This window comes from Periplaneta americana, chromosome 15, assembly GCF_040183065.1.
Source record: "Periplaneta americana isolate PAMFEO1 chromosome 15, P.americana_PAMFEO1_priV1, whole genome shotgun sequence".
In the NCBI taxonomy this organism is placed as follows: domain Eukaryota; kingdom Metazoa; phylum Arthropoda; class Insecta; order Blattodea; family Blattidae; genus Periplaneta; species Periplaneta americana.
Window position 1 is genome coordinate 12,176,188 of NC_091131.1, and position 23,660 is coordinate 12,199,847.

Below are 23,660 nucleotides of genomic sequence, written 5' to 3' on the forward strand. Positions count from 1 at the left end.
TTACAAGGTATTCACTTTTCCATATCATAGTATAAAATTCTGGCCTGTTATAACTGCCTATATTTTGTAGATCTTGGTGTTATTGTTTATGCCAATATGTTGGGTTTAAACTGTTTGTAATTAATCAGATGATGGGCGTATGTTCTGTTGTTGTTCATGTTACAGGATAATTATTCAATGTAGTAGTGATGTTGTAGAAGTTTATTTAACATGGTGTGAATCGAAAGTCTGAAATCGTAGTTGTGGAAGTGTTTTCTGTGGATATTGAAGGTTTAACAGTCGTTAAGTGTTCTAACAATACTTGGACAAACCGACCATAAGTTTTTTATATCGCCATACATAACAATTAAGCTTTCAAAGCTGTGGATATTCTGACATATAATTATTTTTTTCATGACAATTCTGTATCTCATTATAATAATAATAAGTCCATAAAATCCCTTCAGGGGTGGCTCACATGAGGAACCATTTCGTGAGAGTTTGAGTGATTTTCCTGATGCCTTAAGGCCTTGTTACCTAAGCACTTCCTGAGCTAATTTTCATGGAATCTAATACTATTTATAATAATAATCTTATACTATTTGTGTCTCTAGTTTTTAGTATTGGTGACTTCAGTTTTTGATGTGCGTGTTTGCCTGCTAATCTATATTTCCGTCACACTATCTTGCCAATTTGTGTCTGAAGCACTTCACCAGTGGCGGCCGGTGAGGCATTCTGGTAGTGGTGCCAAAAATGGAAAAAAAAAAAAAAAAATGATTGCACGCAAATCACCAAGTAAAAGATGATAATCACAGGTTACGTTTGCATTATGTTATATAAAACACATTAATTAAACCAGCTATTTTACCAGGTGTGCAGTTAATAATGCTTCTAGTAACAGTTACTATAACATTTACGAAACTAGTAACGAAATTTACAGATACAGATAATGCAAAACTTTCTCAGTATTGTTAAGTCAAATACAAATAACTTTTATAACTAGTAAAATTACTGGCAAAAACACACGAGATGACCAATGATATAGATAATAAACGAACACGTTTGCACTTTATTTAAACAGGCCGATGAATCCAAGGCATCAGCCTGAATAACACATGTTCTTGTCCTGCACAGATCTCATGTATTGTTAAGAAAAGCATCAATACTAGCAACAGTGTAGCGATATTTAGTTGCCGCGAAATAAAACAAATATTACACAAAATTAACAAATAGTGTTACACAATATGAAAAAAAAAAAAAAAAAAAAAAAACATTAATTGTGAAGCTTGGGCACGCCAAGATGGAGTATATTACTGGCCACCGAACGAATATTGCAGACTGTTCTGCTTCCTGGCAGTACGATCTACTTCCACTAGATGGCTCCCCGACACGAGTAGCTGGGTTGCCAATACATGCAAACGAAATGATACTAAACGTGAAGAATGTTGCTACAGGTGGAAGGTTAGGATAGGTTTTTATTAGGTGTGTAGTATTATTACTATGTTGGCGACACTGAAACCGACTATGAAATTAACGAAATATGGCTGCATTCTTCATTCACAGACGACGATTTTCGTATATAAGTAAAGTACCTATTTAGGGCGGGTTGGGTGGGCCCACAGCTTTCCAAGTGATCACATCTGTTTGTACCAATGAATACTTTCATTTTATAGTTTATTTCAGCGATTTTGAAAAAGGTAAAAAGTGGCGTCCCTGTAATTCACAATTACCAAAAAAACATCTTTCTAAAAAGAACCATGACTGACTATCTCTGCATTCAATATAATTAAATTGAAAATACTTTACACATTCAAATCCAAGTTGTGTGCATTAGTTTTGAATTGGCAACATTACATTAAGATTTGGCGCGGAACTTTAACTTGTGTTTTCGTGCAAGTCTGCGGTTGATGGTTCTCTGAAAACGTCTCCAACAACCCTGCCATCTAGCGAAATTTCTGCATTACTGTGCTCTAGCGGGCGGAATGTTAACTACTGAGTCAAATTGAATTCGGCTCAATGTCTGCCATAAGGAACGCATATAAACTAGAATCAGTAGCCTTTTGTACAGTGTTATATGGAGGCAGATAGTGCCACACCGAACTGGCTCCAAGGTTCAGAGAAACGCTGCAAGAGTGCGTCCCGATCTGTGCGCGCGCTCATTCAGATGAAATACGAATAAAATGTGTAGAAATAAACAACTACAACTCCTTTTTAGGATATTATTTTTTTGTTTCTTTCATTGGTGGTGCCATGTCACACTGGCACTGGTCCAAAAGCCGCCCCTGCACTTCACTACACTGCGATATACCTTGCTGTCTCCCTCCCTAGGGTTTCCACTGCATTCTGTCCCTGGCGATCCTTGTCCAGCTGCTGTCTGGAAGTCATCCGCCCATCTACATTTAGGACGGCCTCTTCTCCTCTTCCCAGTCCGGACGTCCCACATGTTATAGTGTAAGCCCATCTATCCTGTTGCAGTCTAGTAGCATGACCTCCCCATTTCCACTTCAGCTCTTTTGCCTGGTTCCCCACGTCTTTCATCTTGGATCTTGTTCTTAGTTCCCGATTGGGTATCTTGTCGGTTATTTTGACGTTCAAAACTCGTCTTTCAATTTTTCGCTGACATATTCTCTGTCATTCCATTTGTTTTTGCGTACAAGCAAGTCTGACATCCATGCAATAATAGTGGGCTGACACAGTTTTTCAACATTTCGAATTTTAGCTTTTCTGTCTTGAAGAATAAAATTCAGATTGTGGAATTTTGTCTATGCTTCTGCAATCCGTCTACGTATCTCTTTTCCTCCATTCACAACTTACGGCAAAAAGGGGCAAAGTTAAGGCTTACAAGCAAACATTCTGATGGGCGGGAGATAAAAGAGTTAATTTTTTTCTTCCACCATGTTAATAATGTCAAAACAAGTGCTTATACAAATTTTGGCCACTCGACCGCAATTACAAGGGCCATAAAAAATAAGTTCGCTAGGGGCCGTTAACAGAAAGAAAACACAATTTCATTGGAAAAGTTTATTGGAACAGACATAACAATTCTTGAGCTGTTTTTCAACATATTCCCCACCGGAATTGAGATATTTGTCGTTTCATGGGATCGACAGAGAGGCGTAGATAGCTATCAAACGCTGGTTCCGATCCCAGGCGGCTGACTTCTACAACAGAAGGATACAAAAATTGATCCCATGGTATGACAAATGTCTCAATTGCAGTGGGGGATATTTAGACAAATAGCGCAACAATCGCCTTGTCTGTTTCAATAAATTTTTCCATGCAATTTCGTTTTTTTTCTTTAAACGGGCCCAGGGAAAATCACGTTCTGGACGGCTTCGTAATTGCGGTCGAGTGGCCGAAATTTGTATAAGCACTTCTTTTGACATTATTAACATGGTGAAAAAAAATAACTCTTTTATCTGCCCCCATCAGAATGTTTGCTTGTAAGTGACCTGTCTTGAAGAATAAAATTCAGACTGTGGAATTTGCTCCATGCCTGTGCAATCCGTCTACGTATCTCTTTTTCTCCAACCAACTGCTGCCAACTGGTCCAGGTATGTATATTCCTCTACTTGTTCTATTGTTGTGCCTTCTATTGTTATTGGCCTTACATTATCAGCGGACTGACTTTAGACTGACTTCTTTGCTTTTAAGATTCAGCCCATTTAGCATAAGTATCAATTCTTCCGCAAACAAGACTATACCGTCCGCGAAGCGGACACAATGAGGTAATCATTCTTGCAATCCTATAAGGAAATATAATTACACCAGTACATAAGGAGAACCGTGAATAATGTCATTAATTTCTGGGTTTATTCTTTGAGATGTTTCAAACAAAATAGTTTAATAGAATTTTGCTCGTTTTTGCTTCCTTTTCGAGATAAAAATTGTTTATTTTTATTGAAAATATCTACAGAAATACGATAATTATCATTAATATTGGACACGACAAATACAGGAAGGATATTCCAATTAATCAAGGTGTAAGACAAGGCTGTAGTGTTGCACCAAGTTTGTTTTCAATATGTGGACGATATTCTTTGTTAATAATGGAACAATAGATCACCTAATGGTATTAAATTTAGTATAAAGACGATGCTATTTGCGAATGACCAAGTTTTAATGAATAAAAGTGAAGATGATCTACAGAAATCAATATATCACTTACAAAGATTAAGTCAGATGTATGATCTTAAAATTTCAGCACATAAAACAAAGACAATGGCTTTTAATGGAAAATACGGTGTCAGAAATGAAATTATTTTAAATGATACACCTATAGAACAAGTCACTAGTTTCAAATGCTTAGGATGTGAAGTTACTTACAAACATACAAGTGAAGGTAATAATAAATTCCCAATGTTTCAGCAGAACAATGAAGGGTAAATCAAGAAAAGACACTCGAAGTTTTATAAAGGTAACAGCAGTACCAGTTCTGTTATATGGATCAGAGACCTGGATTCTCACAAGCAATGACGGAAAGAAATTTCAACTATCTGAAATGAAGTTTCTAAGATCAGTCAAGAGTTGCACTAAGCTAGATAAAATTAAGAATGACGACATAAGAAGCGAATTATACGTGGTTTCACTGGAAGAAAAGATTCGTAATTTTAGAGAGCAATTGATTGAACATCTAGAGAGAATGGACAGCAAACGAATTCCAAGACGAATATTAACATATAGACCAAAAGGAAAAAGAAACCAAGGAAGACCAAGGAAACGTTGAAAGGAGTCACTGTCAAGCAGGAAAGCCTACTTCTTGAAGTGAAGAAGAAGAAGAAGAAGATGATGAAGATGATGATGGTGATGATGTTGATGTTGATGATGATGATGATGATGATGATGAAACATTTCATAGCGTCTTTTGGGAAATTTATTTATTTAATTAGTAATATGCTCAGTCAGTTTAAGAGAGCAGAGTATTATGATAATAAATGATTGAAAGAATTTTAGTTTTGTCTTTAAAATATGAAGACATTTGATCCAAATTAATGTGACTTTTTAAAATTTATTTTCAGAACGAAAAGTTGCATTTCTTTATTTCAAATTCTTGAATATATAAAGACCAAACTATGATCACACAATTAACTCAGTAGCTTCCCTAAAATTTCGCTTTTGAAATGTTTCGTATAAAATAATTTTTGTTCACTGAAAGGAAGCAAAAACGAGCAAAATTGTATTGTATGTTTTGTTTGAAATATCGCAAAGAATAATCATCACAAAATAATGACATTACTTAATGTTCACCCTGTGTATATCTCAGAATTCAGTAATCAAATAAAAAAAAGGAAATTGGTTAATAGATTTGAGATTTTTTTGCAGGAAATTACAGTATTCGGTAGCAAAATAAATTACCATATTGGAAAGGAATTGAACATTTTAAAATTAATATAAAATATTGTTTATAAAAGCAGGATATATTTTTGTCACAAATCTCTCATGAGTAGACTTCGTGGAATTGCCACGAGAATCGCAAGGTTTACTGCGCACGCGGTATAGACTGTATGAGAAACGGACGTGCAACGGATGGAGTATGCCTCTGATGTAAACACTGAAAACCTGTATCCTGCATTCAAGAAATATAATGGGTGATCATTGAAGTAAGAAATCTCTAAACATGTAAATACACTATTATTTTATAGTGAGATATATTAACACTTAAAATATAATATAAGATACATTATCCTTGAAAATGTGCATTGCAGTGAAGAGTTACGTACATTTTGAGCGACTGCAAAGTAATCTCCTCCGATGGTCACTTAAACAGTTTTTATATTGGGAAAATGTACGTTAAACATCACACGATGTAATACGTACATATTTGAAGAACGGAAAGTCACTACTTTTTAGTACACCAACTTCAGATGTCTTGTCGTGACCTGATGGTACATCATTTATAATACGAAGTTGTGAATAGGCAGAATTTTTAGCAATAATGTTTCTCAACTTACATTTCACTTTTTCTGAAATTAGTGAATTGTTATTTTGGATAACGGTTTGTGATACTTTATTTACTATATTAAGAGCTTCTGAGAGTTGTAGTTTAGACGACTCTAACAGGATGATGCTTTTGGACACGATTTTAAGTTCAGAATCAATGAACAGAATATCTTGTAATAGCTGTTCAGAAGGCAATGATATTATAGCTGCAACAGCGGAGCTGTGTGTGCTATCCAATGCATCAATTACGTCCATTATTTTTCCGTAATGTCCTGCATAATAATTAACAGAAATCAACCACGTTCCCCAACGGGTCAAGACTGGCTGCGGGGGTAAGGGTATTCCAGGGGCAATTGTTTAGAACAGCAACACTCTCATTGTAGTATGTTTCATTGAATTATTTCTGCACTGAACAACACAGTAATGCAAAAACAAGTGCTTACATAGATAAAACTGATCTATCTATTTGGACCGGTCATAACTCTTAACATGAACTGCTTATACTACGAGACCGGGCGGTCGCTCACCTCCTCTATACTACCGAACATCGGCAACCTGATAGCATGCTGCGTGTGGCAATTCAACGAAGTCTACTCATGAGTATTAAATGAATATGGATCACAGTTAAATCAATGACATAAAAGACAATTCGGCACGTTTAAAACAGGTACATGAATCGGCGCGTTAGTCCTCGAGGAAGATGTCCCTCTCCGGCACCTTGTGGAAGATGACGTTGCACAGTTTCTTGAACAAGCCGCCGAACGTGTCGTGCAGAGTAGGCCTCAGTTCTTCGAAGAATTCCTTCCAGTTCTCGTTCAGAACTCTGTTCGTGTTGTCACCTGAGGAGAAGCATCCAAGCAAGTTCAAAGTTATACGTCCATAGTTTGAAGTTGAAGATTTGCGACATAATCGCTTCTGTTTAAGATTTCAGAATGTTTATCGCCAAATTTTATGCATACATACATACAGGGACATCATTTTATTTTTACTAACATTTCTAATATTATCCTGGCTATACCTTTGGATCAACGATTAAGAACCAGAAACACCTTTTGCTACCTTCTTCCACGACTGGAGTTCGATGATACTGGCGTAAAATACAAACAAATACATCTAATCCGCCATGACGTGAACAAAGATTGATGAAATAAATAAATAAATAAATACAAACAAATCACTTTACTAGGCATAGGAGGAAAGAAAATTTGTTCATCCATTTACGTAAACTAGGAAATATCGCGATTATGAGTTTGATAATTTTCATTAGATTTTTGTTTAATCAAAATACAGTAGGCCTACTGTATTAACAATGAGTGTTTTTACTCACGAACTGAGCTATCCATTCAGACGTATTCATTATGCAGTGTATATTATACTGTCTACAGCACATTAGCTTACAATATAAAAAATGAAGTTGAATTGAAAAATAATCATAATATGGATATTTAAACACATTTTTGAAAATGGTGACCGTTCATTTCGATACAGGCTTCAGTTCTTTTGTGCATATTATCGCACTACAGATTATTGTACCTAATTCCAATTGCCAGTTTTGTCCTTCGTACTAGTAACTGATGTTGAAATAATTCTGTACCTACTCTATAAAAGAGTACCTTACGTACTGTAAATTCAATCTTCATTTCTGCCCGATCCGAAAAGATAAAATTACTTAGACATGCTATCTACTGTCCGTCGAAGTGGTTTTGTAACAGGATCGTAGAAAGAGGAGAAATCACGTGACAGTTAACTACTTAACGAGACCCTTTTATTTAAGTGATTTGAAACAGTTGTATAATATTACGTAGACGTCCAATTCCTAACAGAAATTAATGTTTTCAGAGACAGTCCAGCCACCAGCCTTTATAGAGGGGCGAGCAGAAGCAGGTGAGGGAAATCGGGATGCGACGTAGGCATACGGACGACAATACCTTTGTGAAAATATGATTCAATATCGAAAGCTCTTTCGTTACTGGAAAACGCGAACATATTTCTGGAACGTACTATTCTCACTAACTCATTACTGTTTACTATATGCTGCCTTGGTTCTGTGTGGAGGACAGTTGGAACTTCATTAGTAGAAGGGGTGGGAGTGCAGTACACTCAAAAACTCAGGTACAATAAAAATTGAAGTAAAAATAAAATTATGTCCCTGTACATATATGTATGCATGCATGCATGCATACATACATACATACATATACATACATACACACATACATACATACATACATACATACATACATACATACATACATACATACATACATACATACATACATACATACATACATACATAGGGCTATTCCATATGAAATCGATCAGTAAAAAACCTCGCATTTTTTGTACTCTAATTTTTTCCCTATTTATACAAGGTGCTGAGGGTAGTGCATTTTCAAAAATATACTATCGAAAGTCAAACGGTTTTCGTACTATTGAGCGACAAATTTAGCGTATTTTATATAAAGAAGCCTCTTTCAGCGCTCAGAACTCTGGAACCGTTTACTGCAGAACATTGAATGAGAGCTTATTTAGAAGCTGACATTTGGTTGATCATGTTAAGAAGTAATCCTTGTTTTTATTATATACAGAGAGACAGATAATCTGATTTTACTTACTTTTAGGCTTTTTGCCAATTTGTAAAAATGTAAAAAAATATTGAGAAAAAACCTTGCATTATTAAGAGGGATTCGGCATTGTTTGCTTAGTGGTTCGGCAATAAGTTTCGAGGGTATTAAATAAATTATATTCACACGCCTAGACTTGAACGGCGCAGTACCGCACGAACTGGCCGAGAGATGAAGATAAGCGAGCGTTGTGCATCATTTTACTCCTGTTTTTATGAAAACTTGTAATAAAGCTAGTCCAGCTATGCTCTACTAGACGAAACATCACGTGTTTATGTCTCCTGGCCTTGCTTGCCTAGGCTAGCTCCCGCCTCACAGTCAGCTGGTTAGTTCACGCGCGTACTATTTATTTTCTTTATTTGATATTATCAATACTTTCTTATCAACGGTGCACCAGTAAAAAAAATATGTGTTTATTTGTACTTTCAATGCGGAATCTAACCATATATTTTAAAAATATTTTTTCGTGGGCAAAGGAGTCTTAATGAAGAAAAATCTAAATTTCTCCATTTCCATAAAAAGTAAGAAAAACTGTTTACATGTCAATATAAACTTTAACTTCTCAGCATCAAAGTAAACCATGATTTTGATCATTGGGTGAAAGGGTTTCGGATCCACAACAGTTTAAAGTTGATAATTTTATGAAAATACGATAAATTAAAATATTTTTAATTTAAACACTATGAAGTTCTGATGCCTCAAACTTTGCACAAAGCATTGTATCACAGTTGTCAACGGACAGAAAAAGTTTCATTGTATTTAGAAATTGCAAGGTCAGCTCGTTCGTTCATGCATACATACATACATACATACATACATACATACATACATACATACATGAACGAATGAACGAATGAATGAAATTTCCTATTGAAGAATGAATTAGAAGAAATCGTGAACGGGAAAAGAGTCGGAGCAGAAGAAGAGATCAGATGATAGAAAATGATACATGGATCCTATGGGAAGTCTAAGAGAAAGGCAGAAAATAGGAAAGATTGGAAATTGCTGAGTTTGGAAGGAAGGACTTGCCCTGGGGCATAAAATGAATGAATGAATGAACGAATGGATGGATGAATGGATGAATGGATGAATGAATGAATGAATGAGTGAATGAATGAATGAATGAATGAATGAATGGATGAATGAATGAATGAATGAATGAATGAATGAATGAATGAATGAAGGAATTGAATGAATGAAAGAACGAATGAACGAATGAATGAATGGATGGATGGAATTTCCTATTGAAGAATGAATTAGAAGAAATCGTGAACGGGAAAAGAGTCGTAGCAGAAGAAGAGATGAGATGATAGAAAATGATACATGGATCCTATGGGAAGTATAAGAGAAAGGCACAAAATAGGAAAGATTGGAATATGCTGGGTTTGGAATGGACTTGCCCTTGGGCATAAAACGATGAATGAATGAATGAATGAATGAATAAATGAATGAATTAATGAATGAATTAATGAATGAATGAATGAATGAACTAATGAACGAACGAATGAATGAATGAATGAAATTTCCTATTGAAGAATGAATTAGAAGAAATCATTAACAGGAAAAGAGTCGGAGCAGAAGAAGAGATCAGATGATAGAAAATGATACATGGATCCTATGGGAAGTCTAAGAGAAAGGCAGAACACAGGAAAGATTGGAAAATGCTGGGTTAGGAATGAAGGACTTGCCCTTGGGCAGAAAATGGATGGATGGATGGATGGATGAATGGATGAATGAATGAACGAATGATTGAATGAATGAATGATTGAATGAATGAATGAATGAACGAATGATTAAATGAATGAATGAATGAACGAATGAGATGTACACCGAGGGAAAAGTAGAAGTAAGGAATCGGAACTCAAGAATGGGACTGGCATAAGCTGCGACTTGCCCAGCGTCTTGTTCCCGTTGAAGAGGTTCTCGAAGCGGACTTGGAAGAGCTGCAAGGACTCCACATGCACGTCGAACTCCGTCACATCCCAGTACACCTCGTCGTCCTTCGTCAGCGGCTCCGCGTGAAGTTTGACGGTCGTGTTGTACTGCGCTGTAACAAAACAAAGTCTTAATTACAGGGTTCAGGGGAAATTTGGAACCAAACTACTCGTACGATGTAGTCGAAAAATTTGCGAGTTCAGTGTTTTGGTCTTCCGTTAATACGACATTTTGCAATTATGTACTGACGTAATATTGTACACCACAGGGATCGGTACTCGGACCATTGTTGTTCACAATATATGTCAATGATATTACATCTCTTGTAAGGCATTGTAACTATCACTTGTATGCTAAGACTTTCAATGCTACATCTCTTCCTGCTTAGACCGAGTAAACGACGCTATAGACAAACTGAAAAAAGACATTGACTCGATGGACAAAGAAATTCCATCTTAATATCAATCCTGGAAAGACACAAGCAATTATATTAGGACATAACGGCAAACCGACGCTGTAAAACACCTTGACATTTCCCCCGTTAAAGTAAGTACAGTGCATATCCCTTTCAGTTCTTCGGTAAAAAAATCTTGGCATTCACATGGATAATAATCTCAACTGGGACATGCAAATTACAGAAACGTGCAGAAAAGTATATTCTATTATCCATGTGCTAAAATAGTAATATGCGTTACAAGTGCGGTATGTTGAAGTCTTCATGTTCGAGGAAAAGTTTGAAAAAGCGTAACGTAGTTGAGCTTTTTTAATTTCCGAGAATTGAAAGAAAACATATCCCTCGTGTATCGTACATTACTTTGTGCGAAGATCGTTTATTACATACCTGAAAGAGGAATTTCTAATTAGTTGCAATGGAATCTCCATCTTGGTTTCTGTTCAATGACGGCATATTTGCAAAACAAAAGTATCTATCTTCAACATTGTTGCTTTAAAATGTTTTCTGTGTTTACTATACTCCCCTCAGTCTATGATGAGTCTGGAATCTTGTTGATTTTTTCACGGCTTCCTCAATGTTACTTGCATCACGAATGCAGTAAGTTTAGTGGAGTTGTAGAGTTTACTTAATTTTTGCAAATATTTAAAAACAATAATTAACAGTGCAATTTAGGTGAAATTGCAGTGGTAAGTTTCCAATTTATAATTATTACTATATTGAACGTCTCTAAAAATAATATGTTAAAAGCCTAAAGCAGTAAAATCAATGTCACTTAAGCGGTAAGAATAGGGAAATTGTTATGTGTGTTAGATTTGGAATACTGAATGTGGAATTTTAGACTTTCCGCGGATTGGTTTTGTGCGGAAACCAAGCAAATACGCACGATCTCGCACAAAGGATAAATGTTCATCTTCCCTCTTGCTTAAAAAAAATTCCTTATGCAAACGCTTGTATTTCCCAATTTTGACTATGTTGACTTTTTACTGACTGACCTTTCCAGCGACAACAAAATGAAACTTCAACGTGCTCATAATTTGTGTGTACGTTTTGTAAGCAATGTTCGTAAATATGATCATATTACCCCATCCCTGGAAGCAATAACTTGGCTTAAACTATATAAGAAAAGAAATTTACATTCACTTCTCCTTCTCTTCGAAATCTTGAACTCTTCTATTCCTTCGTACCTGTCGTCTCGCTTCACTTACCTTTCTTCCCACCACAATCTGAACACACGCTCTCGCCATGAAACAATACTAACAATACCATCCCATCACACCTCCTCATACTCATCCTCTTTCACAATAGCCCTGCCAAGACTCTGGAATTCGTTACCTGCTAGCATCAGGGACTGTCGAAATAAAATTAAATTCAAACGCAAACTTACTAGGCACTTGGTCAGTAATTGAGACTCTTTCAGACATGGTTTCTTGTAAATAGTTCTTTTAATCTACCACAAAACATCTCAATATCCGGTAATTTCATCACTATAGAATTTTGTTATTCTAGGTTTAATTTGTAATTCAATAAATACAAAAATATTATTTGTTCTTAACTCCTATGATAAATTGTCTAGCTTTCATTAATCAGGTAATCTTGTCGTACTTTAATTTTTATTGTAATTGTAATTGTACATTTAATATTAATTGTAATTTTATTCTTCATATTATATTGTAATCCCCTGGTAGAGGGGCAGAGAAGGCCTGACGGCCTTATCTCTACCAGGTTAAATAAATAAATATACATAAATAGTAATATTATACCAGTGATGTTTTGTACGAGAAATAAGGGAGAACTTGAGAGGCAACAGTTTCTTATCTACCTTGCCGAAATATATTGTATTTGGAGATATATACACACAATCCTGCATCCTCTTATATTTACCAGGGCTTTCGAAAACTAATGGCAACATAGTTAGGCCTACTGTTTCACACTAAATTTATTTACGTTACTTTTGACATTACATACTTCAAAATACAGTCGCCTGTCATGTCAACAATACGTTGCCAAATTCTTAGAAGACGGTGGACTCCATCTGCAGCAGCATTTCTGGATATCTCTCTCACTGATCAATCTAAAGTTCATCGGATATCAACTCTTGATTGAAAGTAAATGCCTCGCTTCTACCCAACAGGCACTAGTTCAGTATGGTAGGACTCCTCTCCTACAGGCTTCTTGTAATGCCCTAAAGCAGCCGTGGCGAAAATGTGATCGTGCGCCGGGTGCCGAGCCAACTATGGAGGGAGGCGGACACCCGAAGGGGAAGTGAAGCAACTGTCTGACTTATTAACGGATTTTCATTTTCCTTACGTCAAGCACTTGAATGTAATTTTATACAGTACAAGGCTACAAATTAATGTTTAGTACGTGCAACGAAGAAAGAAACGAATAAGAAAACATAGGACACATTATCACAACTTAAAATTAACTGTCTTCAGAATGTCTCTGCGACAGAGTTTCAAAATCAGGAATTATGTCACTTACTGCCAGTAGTAGTTGATCACGAAGCTATTTGTCTGTCAGTCGTGATCTAAATTTGGTTTTTACTATTTCCATTGATGAAAATAATTTTTAACAAACGTAAGTTGTAGCGAACATGGCTTCAACAGGGCAAGCGAAAGAACGAAGCTTCGGATATTTATTTTTTGGCAACGATTTGAAAAGTTCAACATTTATCAAGTCCTTACGTCTAGCTTTCATTTAACATCACATTGTAAATCTGTGTGTTAAATTGAAGATCTAACCGCATTATTCGTACATCTGCTGAAAAATGGATCGACGTACAGAGATGATAATGATGATGATTATGATGATGATATTAATAATGACCTTTTAATGTTTCATGAGTGACATATAGTATAATGCCGTTTTATGTTACACAACCGTTTTCCTCGTAATACTTGTGAACAAGTCATGCATTTAATATTCTCATCATATTGACAGCAAAAAAATGCGTTCTTCCATCCTACTTGAAAATTTCATTTTTGTAGAGGTACATGGTTTCGAGAGAGACATTGCGACGATACGCCACTCACAGATCAGAGACAAATACAAATGGAACGGAGTTTGACTCCATTGAGTGAGAGGGTGGGGGTTGTGGGAGGTAGGAAGTAAGAGAAATGCTTAGCTATCATTGCGAGCCACAATGTGCTTGCGAATCACATTTTCGCCACGGCTGCCCTAAAGCACTGAATTGCATGTTTTTTCTCTTGCAACTTAGAGTTTTATGAATCACCTTTGTTCGTCGTACCTTTAGGGCTGTGTTGTTTACTACAAATGAAAAATAGCCACTGTATTTACAAAATATGGCTACTTCGAGACTTTCAATATTGCAGATTTGTGAAACAGTCGCTACTCTGTTACGTAGTGCAAGATTTCGATGGTCACGCTAGCAGCACTAATTTACAGCAATGCTGTCATTATTTATCGAATGTGACAGTAATTATGTTAATGAAACGTTTTACTTGGAATAGTTACATGCATACTCAAGGACAGTGGTTTCCAAAGTGTGGGTCGTGTAAAAAACTGAGGAGGGGATCGCGAGGTGATTATAAAATAAAACTAGTGGCTTGTGCAGCAAATACTGCTGCAAACTAAGTTCGTTAGACGTTCAAATAAAAATTTTTCAGATTTATTTTCAATGAAGAATACTTGTCTTTTTGATAGTTATTTGCTTCCATAATAATGAAACATACTCCCTCTGAATGGATTTTTTTAGGCCAGATACTTTTTCTTGAACCTATCCAACTTCAGTTTTTGAGTTTCAACGCGAAAACTCAAGTATCAATGTCAGGACGATAGCAGTAGCTATTTCAGGTCATTGTGGATTGTAGGCAAAAGTTAAAAAAATGTAAGGTTTGCTAAGCTTTCGAACAATAGCATTTTCGTATAGCTGCTGCATGGAGAACTTGAAATGTAGAGCGTAAAATCATTTTATCCTACTGAGAAATCTTGCTGAAATGATCTCTTATTTTACCAGTAAGTAATACCTTTTGATCTTTCCTTAGGAACTGTAATTTTTGCTCTCTCTCGAGCCAATACTGAAGACAATGACACATATCAATATCTACACTACACCGCTATTAAGTATATGAAAAAGACCCAACCTCACTGGGTTAATAAGTATAAAAATATTTGATTTTTAATAACAATATTTTTTATCTTACTTACGTTTTGTAGTTATATATAGCAGCCACTCAGTAAATTATAGAAATGAAGATATAAATTAAGATATTCTGTACATTTACTTACATAATCACAAAATGTTTCACTTTCATGTCATCAATATAGCATTAATATTATATACAATTAATGAAAAATAGACGCATCATGATATTAACTATAATAATGTTTAATTTCTAATGGTAATAATGTCATCAAACCACCTCAAGTTTCGTAGATTTGAATATGCAATACACAGCTATATTCAGAAAATTATACACTGCAGAATCAATTTTTAATAACAAATTGAATTGAGCTCTAAATATGTCGGCAATCCTACAGATCATGGCCTTCGTGTAATAGCCTATTGTTTATTGTAGTGTGTGTTTTGTTCTGAAATTCAATCAAGTCGGCCGTGATTCAATAAAATTATTTCTCAAAACTGACAACAGATGGATTTTGGAAAATAGGAAAAGTATGTAGGAAAATCGACATTTCACTGAAAACTACTACTTTTCTGAAAAACTTTGGATGTCAGGCATGAAAATGAGGGGTCAATCATCAAAATCCGTTCAGCCGTTTTCCCGTAATTTCCATTACCAGTTCAAATTATATATATATATATATATATATATATATATATATATATATATATATATATAGACATGGACGTCTTATCAACATACATTAATCATTCAGAAACATAAACACGAACAGTGCTGAGAATAAAATTAAAATATGTACAGTATATCTATATACACTGGTAGCCATAATTCTGGAAACTTTTTGTTTTTGTACAGAATTATTATAACATCTGCATTGATTCACACATTTATACAATTGAAAATGTTACTCATGACTGTTTCGTTAATTATGGGGTTATAATAAAGGTATTATATTAAATGCTGAATATTTTAACAATAAATCATTTCTATGTGGGAAATTATGTTCTTGTCGTTTAGAAGAGTTTCTTTGCTCTTTCAATGCTAATCGACAAATCTGCCTCACATCTCTTGGACTTACTTTAGGATTTCTACCAGTCCTAAGTGTTCCAGAAAGAACTCAAAACAATTGGGACAAAATTACATATTTGTACTGAATCCGCTGGAGTTAAACTGGCTGAAATTACAAAAAAATATTAAGGAAAAAGTAACTGAAGTATGTACTGCTGAGAAGGAATGTTCAAACTAGATCTATTTCCCCAAAACATAGACCAATTTCAGAGCAAGAGAATAACTCGAGTTTGAAAAAACAGCTCTTAAATATCGTGTAACATTTGCAACCTTATATTTATGAAAAATAGACAGCAAAGGAATAAGGTTATGATATTTGGTATTTGGAATGTCTAGAGTATTCCATTAGGAAAGTTCTGGATAACAAAGAATTGAACGGGTTACATCAGCTGCTTTTGATGCGGATATGTTAGGAGAAAATCCACAAACTATTAGAGAAAACACGGGAATTATACTTGAAGCAAATAAATAGATAAGTTTGGAAATAAATCTCGAAAATACGAAGTACAGTATGTGATTACGTCTCGTGACAAGAATACTGTACGAAATGGAATTTATGAAAATTGTAAATTTATCCCTTGAACACGTGGAAAAGTTCAAATATCTTGGAGCAACAGTAACCAAAATAAATGATACTGGAGAGAAAATTTTTTTTAGTAAGTTATTTTATGACGCTTTATCAACAGCTTAGGTTATTTAGCGTCTGAATGAGATGAAGGTGATAATGCCGGTGAAATGAGTCAGGGGTCCAGCACCGAAACTTACCCAGCATTTGCTCATATTGGGTTGAGGGAAAACCCGGGAAAAAACCTCAACCAGGTAACTTGCCCCGACCGGTAATCGAACCCGGGCCACCTGGTTTCGCGGCCAGACGCGCTGACCGTTACTTCACAGGTGTGGATGGGAGGAAATTAAACACAGAATAAATATGGGAAATGCCTGTTATTATTCGATTGAGAAGTTTTTGTCATCCAGTCTGCTGTCAAAAAATCTGAAAGTTAGAATTTATAAAACAGTTATATTACCGGTTGTTCTATATAGCTGTGAAACTTAGACTCTTACTTTGAGAGAGGAACATAGGTTAAGGGTGTTTGAGAATAAGGTACTTAGGAAAATATTTGGAGCTGAGAGGGATGAAGTTACAGGAGAATGGACTTAAGTCACACAGAATTTGTGTGCACTCAAAGTTGAGCTCTGGCGTCTAGTCAGCCCATTTGAGTTGTGTGGATAGAAAGGAAAAATTGTGTCGGTGTCGTGTATAGTTCCTGGGGTAGCTCAGTCGGGAAAGCATTCGTGCGCTAAGCGAAGGGTCCCGGGATCGATACCCGGCTCCGGAACAGTTTTTCCTTGAAATTATTCAAAATTAACATTGTAAAATTTCTTTGCAGTTGGGAGAGCGTTGGTACGTTTAACCAAAGGTCCCGGGTTCGATACCCGGCCCCAGAACATTTTTTCCCTCGAAATTATTCAAATTAACTTTACATGGAGTTATTCTTGAAAGCTTAATTTGCATAATACACTTCACTGTACGTAACAGAAAACCACAATTTAGAGTCACACAGAGTTAGTGTGCACTCAAATGTTGGTTGCTTGACGGTTGTCAGCCCACTTTGAGATCTGTGGATATAGAGGGGGATCGTTGTCGGGTAGAGTTCCCGGGTAGCTCAGTTGGGAGAGCGTTGGTACGTTTAACCAAAGGTCCCGGGTTCGATACCTGGCCCCGGAACAATTTTTCCCTCGAAATTATTCAAATTAACCTTACAGGGAGTTATTCCTGAAAGCTTAATTTGCAGAAAAGTTACATTTGTTCAGCTATCGATTATTAGGAGTAAGGTATCCTTGAACGCCAATGTACGCTTTCTCTTATATTAATCAATTTAACATCTGAAAGGCGAGTTGGAGTACTTACTGAGGTTCAAACTGCACTTCCCCTCCCCGTTCATGGGCAGCACGAGGAAGCGCCCGTTCATGGTGTAGTCCGCGTCGATGTGCGTCTCTGGAACACTAGCCTCGAACTCCAGCTTCCTGTTGTCCAGGTCTGCCCTGTTGGTGCGCAAGACATCTCCAGATAAGCTTAACGGCTTTAAATCTAAAATCTAATTACGCGTTTAACATTTAAGTATGTATGTAATGTAAATGAGAAAGTTTGACCACACTGTACACGGTAGTGGCTAGAAACATTTTTGTTTTATAAATGTAATTTGTAGTCACTAGCTAGCTAGTTAAATAAATAAATAAATAAATGAATAAATTTAAATAAATCAATGAATGAATAAATTCAAATAAATAATTAATGAATAAATTTAAATAAATGAACGAATGAATGAATAAATTTAAATAAATAAATGAATGAACGAATGAATGAATAAATTTAAATAAATAAATAAATTTAAATAAATAAATGTAAATAAATAAATAAATAAATTTAAATAAATAAATAAATAAATAAATTTAAATAAATAAATGAATAAATTTAAATAAATAAATGAATAAATTTAAATAAATGAATGAATGAATAAATTTAAATAAATAAATGAATGAATGAATGAATAAACTTAAATAAATAAATTTAAATAAATAAATGAATAAATTTAAATAAATAAATAAATAAATAAATAAATTTAAATAAATAAATGAATGAATAAATTTAAATACATAAATGAATGAATGGATAAATTTAAATAAATAAATGAATGAATGAATGAATGAATAAATTTAAACAAATAAATGAATGAATGAATAAATTTAAATAAATAAATAAATTTAAATAAATAAATAAATAAATTTAAATAAATAAATAAATAAATTTAAATAAATAAATAAATTTAAATACATTTAAATAAATAAATAAATAAATTTAAATAAATTTAACTAAATAAATAAATTTAAATAAATAAATACATAAATTTAAATAAATAAATAAACTCCCAAAAAAAAACAAAGTAATATGATTATGCCTCTTGACCAGAAAATAGTACGAAATGGGAGTATAAAAATTGGAAATTTATCCTTTGAAAAGATGTGAAAATTCAAATATCTTAGAGCAACAGTAACAAATATAAATGATACTCTAGAGGACATTAAACGCAGTATAAATAGGAGAAATGCCTGCTATTATTCGGTTGAAAAGCTTTTGTCATCTGGGCTGTTTTCAAAAAGCTGAAAGTTAGAATTTATAAAACAGTTATATTATCGGTTGTTCTGTATAGTTGTGAAACTTGGACTCTCACTTTGAGAGAGGAAGAGAAGTTAAGGGTGTTTGAGAATAAGGTGTTTATGAAAATATTTGGTGCTAAGAGGGATGAAGTTATAGGGGAATGGAGAAAGTTACACAACGCAGAAATGCACGCATTGTATTCTTCACCTGACATAATTAGGAACATTAAATCCAGACGTCTGAGATGGGCAGGGCATGTAGCACGTATGGGCGAATCCTGAAATGCATATAGAGTGTTAGTTGGGAGGCCGGAGGGAAAAAGATCTTTGGGAAGGCCGAGACTTGGATAGGAGGATAATATTAAAATGGATTTGAGGGAGGTGGGATATGATGGTAGAGAATAGATTAATCTTGCTCAGGATAGGGACCGATGGCGGGCTTATGTGAGGGCGGCAATGAACCTCCGGGTAAGTAAGTTAGTAAACGAAAATTCTTGCCTGATTGATGACTTGTACACTAAACAAACAGGGATGCCTCATCAGCAATTGGGATTATGAAGTCTGAAGATGCTTTGGAAGTGAAATAATGTAAATGTGATGTAGAATAACACGTTAACTTTGAACATTGACATTGTTAGTACTTTCTTTATAATTTGTTAAGCATTATTGTAATATATTAAGTCCTTATCCTTTCCACATAACTTATAATGAAACTCCATTAGGGCACTGCCTTCTTGATTCAGTGCTGAACCTTGAAGTCATGGTTTTAAGAAAAATAGTCTATGAAGGCCGTGTTTGAAGCACACTTTACCCAAACTTCCGAGTGTGCAGTTTACAAATCATCTACAGTAGTTTCGTTACTACTTACGTGGAAAATATAAGCGCCTAAAATATTACAATACTTAAAAAATGAGTACTAACAATGTAATGTTGAAAGTTAACATATTATTCTACATTATACGTACTTCGAAACATCTTCAGATTTGACAACTCTAATTGCTGATGATAAGGCATCCATGTTTATTTTGTATACAAGTCACCATTCATGCAAGAATTTTCGTTTACTAGTTACTGCGGACTTGATTGTTATGCACTGTGGATAGTGACGATCACGTAAGAGGAGTTCCTAAAAGGCTAATTTGGCTATCTTTTCAATGTTGCCAACTAATACCAGATATCACCAAAGAGGATAAAATCACAACGTCATTTAGGCCTGCTGAAATACTGTAATAATAATAATAATAATAATAATAATAATAATAATAATACTTACTTACAAATGGCTTTTAAGGAACCCGAAGGTTCATTGCCGCCCTCACATAAGCCCGCCAGCGGTCCCTATCCTGTGCAAGATTAATCCAGTCTCTATCATCATACCCCACCTCCCTCAAATCCATTTTAATATTATCCTCCCATCTACGTCTCGGCCTCCCTAAAGGTCTTTTTCCCTCCGGTCTCCCAACTAACACTCTATATGCATTTCTGGATTCGCCCATACGTGCTACATGCCCTGCCCATCTCAAACGTCTGGATTTAATGTTCCTAATTATGTCAGGTGAAGAACACAATGCGTTCAGTTCTGTGTTGTGTAACTTTCTCCATTCTCCTATAACTTCATCCCGCTTAGCCCCAAATATTTTCCTTAGCACCTTATTCTCAAACACCCTGAACCTATGTTCCTCTCTCAGAGTGAGAGTCCAAGTTTCACAACCATACAGAAGAACCGGTAATATAACTGTTTTATAAATTCTAACTTTCAGATTTTTGGACAGCAGACTGGATGATAAGAGCTTCTCAACCGAATAATAACACGCATGTCCCATATTTATTCTGCGTTTAATTTCCTCCCGAGTGTCATTTATATTTGTTACTGTTGCTCCAAGATATTTGAATTTTTCCACCTCTTCGAAGGATAAATCTCCAATTTTTATATTTCCATTTCGTACAATATTCTGGTCATTATAGGGATACGTAACAAGCTGTTTTTTACTTATTTTACCACATCTCATCTTTATGTTGGGAGGTATTTTCTAAATGGTTCAATATTTGTGAAAGAGTGTATTTTCCTCCTGAACCTCTCAGACATTATGTTTGTAATTAGTAGATTAATATGAACTAATATTAAAATCTATTTTGTCTGACAACATGAAATTCATTGCTTTGGCTAACAGTTTATGATTCACGAGACCTAACCTAAAAATGTATTTTGTTTGAACACGTAAATGATTAGTACGAATTCCGAAAACAGAATATTACCTTGAGTATACTGTAGAGTTGAATTAGAATCAGAACACAACACAACTGAATTATGTACTGGTATTAATATTATTACTGATATTACTAATTAATTATTAATTATTTTTATTTGGTTATTTTACGACGCTGTATCAACATCTAAGGTTATTTAGCGTCTGAATGAAATGAAGGTGGTAATGCCGGTGAAATGAGTCCGGGGTCCAGCACCGAAAGTTACCCAGCATTTGCTCGTATTGGGTTGAGGGAAAGCCCCGGAAAAAACCTCAACCAGATAACTTGCCCCGACCGGGATTCGAACCCGGGCCACCTGGTTTCGCTGCCAGACGCGCTGACCGTTACTCCACAAGTGTGAACTTACTTACTTACAAATGGCTTTTAAGAAACCCGAAGGTTCAATGCCGCCCTCACATAAGCCCGCCATCGGTCCTTATCCTGTGCAAGATTAATCCAGTCTCTATCATCATACCCCACCTCCCTCAAATCCATTTTAATATTATCCTCCTATCTACGTCTCGGCCTCCTTAAAGGCCTTTTTCCCTCCGGTCTCCCAACTAACACTCTATATGCATTTCTGGATTCGCGCATACGTGCTACATGCCCTGCCCATCTCAAACGTCTGGATTTTAAGTTCCTAATTATGTCAGGTGAAGAATACAATGCTTGCAGTTCTGCCACAGGTGTGATTAATTATTATTAATACGTTCAGATTTCACAAGCTTAGTTAGGCACTTCCATTTCATCAGATTACTACTACTGCAAACCAAAATTATTGCTGCCAACATAACAGTTACAAATAACTGCCAGTTGTATTTGTTAGTACTCCAAACGAAGTTGGTAAAAGAAAATTCAACATCACATCTAGAAAATCACTATAATTCACTGGCAGTATTAGGGGAAAAATGGTTAGGTTTCACCATTGGGGTAATAAGTAAGCTGATCCGGACTATAGCTTTTTATCAAGACCTTGTTGCGTCATATCGGGCTGTTTAGTGAACTATCTAGTTCACTTCAGTAGAAAATGGCCTAAGGTTCTTACTATTAGTTACGGCGCACGCATTTTGTTTCACGACATAACGAATGCCCTATATCTGACGTAACATCGCTCTGTGTGTATGTACTGAGCGTTAAACTACAATTTATTTCTTCTGTGTTTCAAAGCAGTTAAAAAAAGTTAGAAATTCTTAGAGTTGCGTCAACCAAAACCAACTATTCTTATCGCTACATCAGCAATTATTTCATCGTTATTATCTTGTTTTCTCAATTAGACATTTATTTCAGTGTCGTTTCCAGCTCTGTACAGCATTAATTTGCACAACCATGCCCAAGGCGGAACTCGAACCGGCAGCCTACAGTTAACAACGCATTACTTTAAATTTAGGCCTTAACTGTTGAGAACTACAGCCGTCCGACACAGCAAGATACGTACTGTACTGCTCGCGCCATCTATGGTAGGAAAACAGAAGTTCGAAATTGGATTCACAACCTTTGGATTATGACGTAAACCTACTGTCCGACCGAGTGATCTTGTCGCATATCGGTTTCTCCTACCCGTTTCTGCTGGCCTCTCTGTACTGTTATTGCAAGTTATCTTGAACTTCCTGAGCTGGGACAGAGGGGCAGAGGGAAGGACGTGAGTGGAGCCAACTGAGTTGTTTGCGCATGCTCCGCATCATAATCTCTTGTCAAGAAACATAGAACTATTCCTTCACTGCGTACCAGTAATGTTAACATGGAGCAGCAACCACTGGGTAGTAATTATGGTGAAATCACACCACCGCGGAGAAAAAGTAACGCTGTTATCCACAGCGGAGAAAGAGAAATTATCGCAAATATAATCAAGTGTTGCGAGGAGGAAAAATTAAGCAAATGTTTGCTGGAACCTCTTGATAAGGAATATGAGAGAGCGGCTAAATACTCTGGCAAAAGTATTAGTTCCGTGAAGAGAGCTAAGAATAATATTGAATTACAACCGAATGAACCTCACACTACTCCGGGAAAGAATAAGTATGTAATAATAAGAAATTATTGCTATAATAGTTATGTACAATAGTGTGTGTACTGTGAGCGACATAATGAATTACTGTTGTAAGTTATTATTTTGTTATAGTTTGCAAAACACATTACTTCATTTCAGAATTAGGACTT

General features: G+C 35.4%; 1 protein-coding gene across 1 annotated transcript in view; it reads right to left on the reverse strand.

The window, feature by feature from the left end:
• Positions 1-5,377: 5,377 nt before the first annotated feature.
• The window catches only part of LOC138714642 (protein takeout-like), a 32,380-nt gene continuing 14,097 nt past the window's right edge, over positions 5,378-23,660 (reverse strand). The window contains exons 4-6 of the mRNA XM_069846691.1: positions 18,013-18,146; positions 10,438-10,590; positions 5,378-6,758 (exon numbers count right to left, since the gene is read on the reverse strand). Coding sequence (XP_069702792.1) covers positions 6,604-6,758; positions 10,438-10,590; positions 18,013-18,146 — 442 coding nt within the window. The 3' untranslated portion in view covers positions 5,378-6,603. The remainder of the gene's footprint in view (positions 6,759-10,437; positions 10,591-18,012; positions 18,147-23,660) is intronic.